General features: G+C 43.7%; 1 protein-coding gene and 1 pseudogene across 1 annotated transcript; one reads left to right on the forward strand and one right to left on the reverse strand.

Annotated features, from left to right (window-relative positions):
* LOC116705465 (D(1)-like dopamine receptor) overlaps nt 1–1,096 on the forward strand; it is a 20,114-nt pseudogene extending 19,018 nt beyond the window's left edge.
* Nucleotides 1,097–3,649: 2,553 nt separating this feature from the next.
* On the reverse strand, nt 3,650–5,324 carry LOC116705466 (D(1)-like dopamine receptor). The gene has a single exon (XM_032541666.1). The coding sequence runs from the start codon at nt 5,322–5,324 to the stop codon at nt 3,876–3,878; it is 1,449 nt and encodes a 482-aa protein (XP_032397557.1). The 3' UTR covers nt 3,650–3,875.
* Between the last annotated feature and the right edge of the window lie 3,251 nt (nt 5,325–8,575).

Below are 8,575 nucleotides of genomic sequence, written 5' to 3' on the forward strand. Positions count from 1 at the left end.
TGTGTGTGTGTGTGTGTGTGTGTGTGTGTGTGTGTGTGTGTGTGTGTGTGCTTTAACATTAACAATGAAAGCATTATTACAGCAGAGCTCAAAAATAGAAGCAGGACGTTACTTCACAACCAATATGAGGCAGTTCTGGGTGTCAAAATAAGAGCTTTTGATTTTTTCCCTGTAACCATTGGACACGACAGGCAGCAATAAACCCGACATCATAAACGGTTCTCAACATGAGCAGGTTTATCCTTTATCTGTTTGTAGTTTTTATATTGTTTATTTTAGGTTGGTTTTATTTTTATTTTATTACTTAGGTTTGTTTTTGTTTCATTTTTTGTTTTATTTTATTCCTTTTTTATACTGTACGTCTATTTTGTGTCCATTGGTAAATTGAGTTTTTCGTTGGCATAGTATGTGTTTATTGTTAGAAGACCCCCTCTGAAATGGGCTGGCATATGATCATTGTACCTCCTGAAATTGTGTTTAAAGATACAATGATGATGGGTGAAATGAAAGATATTAAAATAAAAAAAGGTTAACATAAACACACACAAACACGCACACACACACACACACACACACCAGAAGTGGGATATTCACATATGGTAACAACAGTACAGATTGGAGTAAAAATCTTGGAGATTTTGATTTTAATAATTTGCCACATGATGTTAGACAAAAAAAAGTTAGTGTTGCCAACAGGGACGTTGTAGAGCGTCCTCTGGTGGACAGACTATGCTACACTATCACTAACAGGGACGTTGTAGAGCGTCCTCTGGTGGACAGACTATGCAACGCCAACGCTCAGAACATGGTTGACAGTCCGTTTTTATTTATTAAATATTCATTTATCAGAAATTTTTTTTAATCGCCCATTATAGATGCTGATACCGATATGTCGGGAAATGCCTTATATCAGGAAATAATATCGGCCCGCCGATATATCGGTCGGCCTCTAATAGGCAGCTAACGCAGCAGAATCGCTATTCAACCCAATTGTGTTAAAGTGCCGTATTGTTTTCCCCGGTCTCTGCCAGGGTTACGAGTTAACGGTTACTACCAAACAAAGAAACGGGAGAACAAACAAAGAAAAGAGCAATGACTTCGGACGAGGATATCAAAAAACATTGACACCACCACCATTGCCAGATCTTTCTCCACAGCGCTGCGGAGGAGGGTCTGGCTGGTCCTAACAACATTCCTGGATGGGAGGAATTGCCAGAGTGGGAGGAATGAGAGGAGGAAATGCCAGAGCAGGGGGAATGAGAGGGGGAAAATGCCAGAGCAGGGGGAATGATAGGGGGAAACGCCAGAGCAGGGGGATGAGGAATGGGGAAACGCAAGAGCGGGGGAATGAGAAGGGGAAACGCCAGAGCGGGGGGAATGAGAAGGGGAAACGGCAGAGCAGGGGAATGAGGAGGAAATGACAGAGCAGGGGGAATAAGAGGAGAAAAACAACAGAGCAGGGGGAATGAGAGGGGGAAGTGTAGCAAAAGATACGTTTGTAAACCAAAATGTAGCAATGTAACTGTTACCTAGGTTTCCATGTTTCTATATGTCCATATTTCCATATTTCCATCTTTCAATTTTCCATATTTCCATATGACCATATGTCCATATGTCCATATTTCCATATGTCCACTTTTCCATATTTCCACATGTCTATATTTTCATTTTTTCATATTTCCATATTTCCATTTGTCCATATGTCTATAATTACATATTTCCATTTGTCCATATGTCTATATTTCCATATTTCCATATGTCTATATTTCCATATTTCCATTTGTCCATATGTCCATATTTCCATTTGTCTGTATTTCCATATTTCCAGCCTAAACTGCCAACGCTCTGTCACACTCAGAAACACACTGATGATGCACTGTGAGTCCTACGCTGTAGAAGACACCTGTGGGGTGCAGGGTGTCGCCCCCTCTGTGGCCCCCGGGTGCCTCTGCTCTGTTTCAACTCCACTACCTACTGAAGATGAAAGGATCAAGCAGAAGATGTGGGAGGAAAAAGAAAGAAATATTGAACCAAGTCAAGCAAATATGAGAAGAACAAAAGGGAAAGCCCAGTGGGGACCGCACATGGAAATTAGCCTGTGGCTAACGCTGGAACAATGCATCAAATGGGACCATTTGTTTAAAATTGCACATGGTCCCTAATAAATAAATAAGTAAACAAATAAAGAATCCCCCTGTTCTTTGTTCATCTCATTGAGTTTTTTTTTTTTCATCATGAAAGATTTCTTTATTAAAGTAAATTTGTGATCACCCTCTTGAATGAATTGTACATCAATAACAGAGATTTTTTTTATGGAAGAGAGGTTTTTGGTCACATTAGCAACTTCGACACCAATGCACAGGAAAATAGGGTCCAGTTAAAAACACAAAACAAATTCCGACATCACAATGATTTGTATTCATTGCATCAACCTGATGACATAATTTGCATGTGCATACTTCGAAATAAATTGAAACATTCAGTAGTTTGCTGTAATAAATAAGATTTTAATGTCTGACAAAGCATTTTGTTCATTTAATCTCCAACCTTACTGTGTCCAGGCTGTTTTCATGAACCATTTATACATCCAGCTTCAAAAAGAAAAGAACTGTTTTTATACATGTGTTCAATGTATTTTCTCCATTTTTTCAATGAAACCCCGGGGACTGCCTAGGGAGGAAACATGGCGCTTGCAAGCCGGGGAGCGGAGTTCACTTCCCAGGGAAAGACTTTCACCCAGGAAACTCGTGTTCGTCGTTGCATAACTCTCGATTTTTGTCGCCCAAAAATAACTGTAACGTCCGCTCGCTGTGGTGCTGTCAATGTTGGCAAAAGATGACATTCAAATATTTGTTCTAAAAAACCACAGTGGTTCGAATGTATTCAAATATTGATTTTTTTTTCACATTAACCCTCTTGTTGTCTTCGGGGCTAATGACTGACTGTGGAGTGGCTGTGTCTCGACTCCGTACCGATATACAGAGCTTCTATTGCTGCCAGACACCGGAGAGCTCCGCAGCAATTCAGCACGAGACAGATAATGCAGGTCAGGAAGTCGAGCACAGAAACAAAATAAAACATCCGGTTAATTTTCAAAATAAAATAGCGAGCTCAGTGCGGATCATATCTTCATACACTACACCTTGAAAACAGCACAGAGCTGTTCCCCCTCCACTCCTCTGGATGGAAACTAACTGTTGGTGGTTTCGTGGTTCTATTTTACGAGATCTCGCAAGATCTTGTGGGTCCTCGGGACTTCCTCTGTCAGTCATGGCCGCAGCCGTTCTGGACCTGGTGGATGTTGACGGACGGCGAAGCACGGAGCCGAGACGCAGCCATTTTGCAACCAGTGGAAACCCGGCATTGGTCATTGTTTCGACATTATCTGTGACATTAAATAGACATGTTCCGATACCAGTAACAGAAATGCCTTGTCAGTGATTATTCAAAACTATCTACCGATCCGATATCAAGTGATCAAATGTCTGACTGTCAAACTAGAAAAGAAAGAAAGCTCTATGTCTTTCATTCTGTCTGCATTAGTTCACTTTTCACAAAGGGTTTAATCTGAGCCAGGCTGTACAACAATGATAGCAATTCCCATCTGTACAGGGTTATACAGATGTTAAAACACAATATTTGTTACTGGTATCGGCTCAGTACTCTGTATCGGTCAACTTGCAAGTTCAGGTATCGGAATCGGTATTGGGAAGGAATAAAATGGTATCGGAACATATGTAGATATTTATTAAAACTATGATTGTGTTAATATTTTTGTGAGAGCACCAACAGTCAATCCTTATTATACAGACAATCATGTATTTGGTCCAAAATCTTGTCGCCCAGCTCCACCTAACATCCTGCCGTTTCCTGTCCTATCCATCCTGATGGACTTGTCCGGGTATCAGAGCATCGCTCTCCATCCAGATTTCGTGGTCGTCCTCGAGCTGGACGGTGGCGGGAAGCAGCAGCAGTCTGTTGCAGCTCCGAGAACCGTTGGAGATCATCGACTCTTCGTCGAACTGCGCGCTCATGTCCTCCAGATGATTGGCCCCGACGAGGATGTTGCAGGGAAGTTGCTGCGTCGCCGCGGGGACCAGCGCCTCCTTGTGGAGCGTCGTGTCGTGGTGGTAGGACACCAGCTCGTCGCTGAAGTTCACCGCCTCCACCGCGTTGTTTGAGCACATCTGGTTGCAACCCAGGATGGTGGCGAAGGCGCGGCGGAAGTCGGCGTTGAAAGCGTAGATGACGGGGTTGAGCGAGGAGTTGGCCCAGCCGAACCACACGAAGACGGTGAAGGTGGCGTCGCTGACGCACGGCGGGTCGCAGAACGGGACGGTGCAGTTGAGGACGAAGAACGGCAGCCAGCAGAAGACGAACACGCCCATGATGATGGAGAGCGTCTTCAGGACTTTGGTTTCCTTCTTAAACGACGACTTGAGCGAGGCCTCGTCGTTGGGCCGGTGGTGCTGCTGCCACTGCTGCTGCTGCCGGTTCCGGTTGGCGCCATGGCCGTGGTTCTGCGCCTGCTCCGCCGCCCGCTCCAAAGACGTGATGCGGCGGATTTGGGTCTGAGCGATCCGGAAGATGCGGGTGTAGGTGGCGATCATGATCACCACCGGGATGTAGAAGCTGATGAGTGAGGAAGAGATGGCGTAGGTTTTGTTCAGGTTGGCGACGCAGCTCTTGGCGTTAGCGTTGCTGCTGTTTGTGAAGTTCCTGCCGCCACTGTTGGCAGCCATCATTTCCACCACCTCCGCCATCACCTCCTCTTCCACTTGGTGCCAGTTGAGCTGCACCGGGATGAAAGAGATGAGAATGGACAGCAACCACGCCACCCCGATCATGACAAACGCCACCCGCTGAGTCATCTTCCGCTCGTATTTGAAGGGGCTGGCGATGGCCCAGTAGCGGTCCACGCTGATGATGCACAGGTGCAAGATGGAGGCCGTGGAGCACATGATGTCGAAGGCGATCCAGACGCCGCAGAAGCGCCCGAACAGCCACGTGCCGGTCACCTCGGTGATGGCCTCCCAGGGCATCACGAGCACCGCCACCAACAGGTCGGACACGGCCAGCGAGATGACGAAGAAGTTGGTGACTTTGGAGCGCAGGTGGCGGAAGCGGACCACTGCGGCGCACACCAGCGTGTTTCCGAGCAGCGTGGACACGATGAGCAGGGACAGGATGCAGCCGACGAGGACGCGCAGTCCCCCGCCACCTCTCCCGCTGCCTCCCGCGTCCTCCTCTCCATCTCCCCCGCCGTCCGGCCCGTCTAGCTCCGACAGAACTTGGGTGAAATTACTCCACGACGTGTTTTCCATTTTCTTTTTTTTTGTTTTCCCCCGATGCACGGATCAAAAAGTGGCAAACAGGCGATTAATATCCACACGGGAAGGCGCGTCTCTTCTAATCTGCGTCTCTTGACGCACAAACCATCCTCTGATGGCTCAGTGAAGAAGAAAAAATCAGCAAGGGAAACTGACGTCTTCAATAAAAATCTTGCATGATTTCAATAAAGATCTCTCTTTTTTTTAATAAGATCCTCACTCCGGACGCGCAAAGCAGTGCATTTATCTCCAAAAAAAAGCGCTCGGCAAACAGCCCGTTTATCCTCAGAAATTGAACTACAATAAGTGTTTAGTTTTTTTAATTGTGATAATAATTGAATAGCAATGATACTTATTAATCCACTCGGAGTTCAGTGTCTCTGTCCCGTCTCTTTTTATCCCAGTGTGCCTCTCGGTGCACCGGACTCCGCTCTCTTTATTTGACGCTCGGAAGCCTCTGCACAGGTAATAGATTACTGTCAAGCAATCCAGTGTAGAGCGTTTCAGCCTTGGATACAAAAAAAAGACTCCAAACGAATGTCTGAAATACATATTTTGAGGAAAAAAGGGGCTCTTGAGTGTTTCAGGGAGAGAAAACTAAGTTAAAAGAAGATAAATACGACACTAAAAGGGTTTTTTCCCTACATTATTGTTATGATACTGAATCTATGCAATTCTCTACAGGGAACAGGTTTTCATTTGGACTAATTCCTATGTTATCATCATTATGACATTAATATGTGACAGGGTGTGCTTGAACCCTTCAGATAAAAGCAGAGTCTCAACACTCAGGTGGACATTTAAGAATAAAATGCAGAAATAAACAAAGAATAAAGGAACGCCTTTATTGTCATTGCATACACACACACACACACAAACACACACACATACACACACACACACACACACAAACACACACACATACACACACCCAGCCTCCTGAATCATTGTGTTTTTCTGCCCTCACTCCAGATCTGCTTTTATTTGTGTGTGATTCCACAGACAGAAACTAGAGACTGTAGAAGAATAATAAGCCCATTGACTTCCACTCGACAGAAAATAAGCTGCATATCCAACACAACCTTGACACCCAAAGTTTAAAAATCAACCCCCCCCCCCCCCCCCCCCCCCCCCCCTAACATACAATCATCCCATTTCAGAATGAATGCCTGATGGAAGCAGTCATGCAGAAGCATCCCTGACATTTTAGAGCTTGAGGACCAAAGTTTTTCTTTTTGTTTTCAAACAAAAAATTACAATATGAAAACACAATAAGTGCATAGCAACACGCCAAAAGGAAAAACAAAATCTATATATCCATAAGTCTTTCAAACAACATGTTCAATCTGTCAATCTTATGACGGCGTTTCATCGGCTTGGTTCAGCTGGCTTCCTGTTTATTAAAGGTGACTTTTTGGGGGCATTTCCCTTTATTCGATAGTGACAGTGGAAAGACAGGAACGGGGGGCTGCAATGGACTCGGCCTTCTTGGGTGCGCTAGAGGTCGCCCCGCGTATCCTGGTTTTAATGAATCGATTTTTGTCAATTTAGGGGTGGGGGGGCCAGGGGGGAGCAATATTGTGTTGTGTGTGTATATCTGTGTGTGAGTGTATATGTGTGTTTGTATGGGGGGGTTGAAGCACTTTGTGCTACATTGTCATGTTTAACAGTGCCAAAGGGTCAATGGGTCGATTCTAAGCGGGATGGAAAAGCCCATATTAAGAAGCCGGGGCCAGACTAGCTTAAAGATAGACAGATTTTATTTAAGAATGTGGAAAAATAAAGATGAAAATGGTGGCTTGTTTAAAAAAAAAGTGTTCATGCTGTATGAGTTGTATGTTTTGTTGAAAGAGAAAAAATACAGAATTGTTATTCACAAAATCAAAAAAAAAGCTGCAATGGGTAGGAGTATTAAAAAAGAAGCCAAAATCTGAAGGTGAGTGAGACCTCTTCTTACAGCTCTCTCTCACATCTCTTTGAAAACATGTGCTGCTTTTACAGTCTGGAACTATTAAAGGTCCCATGGCATGAAAATCTCTCTTTATGAAAGCTCAGATGGGCCAATCTGGAATCTTTCCCCATATGAGGTCATAAGGGGCAAGTGGCTTTAGTGGGTGTAATATATGTATATAAAAGAGACTTCAGATACAGTATTAGGGACCACTAAAGTCTATACAAAAGAGACTTCAGATACAGTATTAGGGGACTACTAAGGTCTATATAAAGAGACCTTCAGATACAGTATTAGGGGACTATAGTCTTATAAAAGAGACTTCAGATACAGTATTAGGGACCACTAAGGTCTATATAAGAGACTTCAGATACAGTTAGGGACTACTAAGGTTATATAAAAGAACTTCAGATACCATATAGGGGACCACTAAGCCTATATAAAGAGACTTCAGTACAGTATAGGGACCACTAAGGTCTATATAAAGAGACTCATACACAGTATTAGGGACCACTAAGTCTATATAAAAGAGACTTCAGACACGGTATTAGGGGACCACTAAGGTCTATATAAAGAGACTTCAGATGCAGTATTAGGGACCACTAAGGTCTATAAAAAGAGACTCCGATACAGTATTAGGGGACTACTACGGCCTATAGAAACGGCATCAAGATCACCATGTCATGGGACCTTTAATGTCATTGAACAGCGTTGATCTTCTGATGGCAGCTATCATTCTGTGGGTTGATGTCATGATGATATGAGGCCCTCTGCTGGTTGGAAACAGATTCTGCATCTTAACAGCTCACATCAGAGTGAGATATTTTAATTTAAGGGGCAGAATACATTATTTCACAGAAGACATTGTGACTGAAGCGCAGATGCAGCCACCAGATGGCGCCAGCTGCATGCTGTTTTACACACTCCCAACACATGAAGTAGGTAGAGAAATATTCTGGATTGCCTTTGGAGGGTTGCCTTTCAAATTATTTAAAGGGGACCAATCTACCTCTATTTAATTATTTTTATTAATTTTTGATTTTTTAATTTTTAAATTTTTTTAATTTTTCTAATTTTATTTATTTATTCATTTACATACTTCGTGCAACTGTAACAGAATTTCCCTGCGGGGATCAGTAAAGTATTTGTGACATATTCCCTGCTTCCCTCCCATTTATGACTTACGCCTATGCACTTAACACGCCAATTGGTTGCTATAGTGACTCTGCCGTTGTCAAGCGCTCTGAAAAAGGCTTTTTGCTGCATTGCTAATCATAGGCGTAATTTACGTGGG

This window comes from Etheostoma spectabile, chromosome 17, assembly GCF_008692095.1.
Source record: "Etheostoma spectabile isolate EspeVRDwgs_2016 chromosome 17, UIUC_Espe_1.0, whole genome shotgun sequence".
Classification (NCBI taxonomy): Eukaryota; Metazoa; Chordata; class Actinopteri; order Perciformes; family Percidae; genus Etheostoma; species Etheostoma spectabile.

Coding starts and splice junctions, on each gene's coding strand:
- LOC116705466 (XM_032541666.1), bottom strand. CDS start 5,324: ATGGAAAACACGTCGTGGAGTAATTTCACCCAAGTTCTGTCGGAGCTA.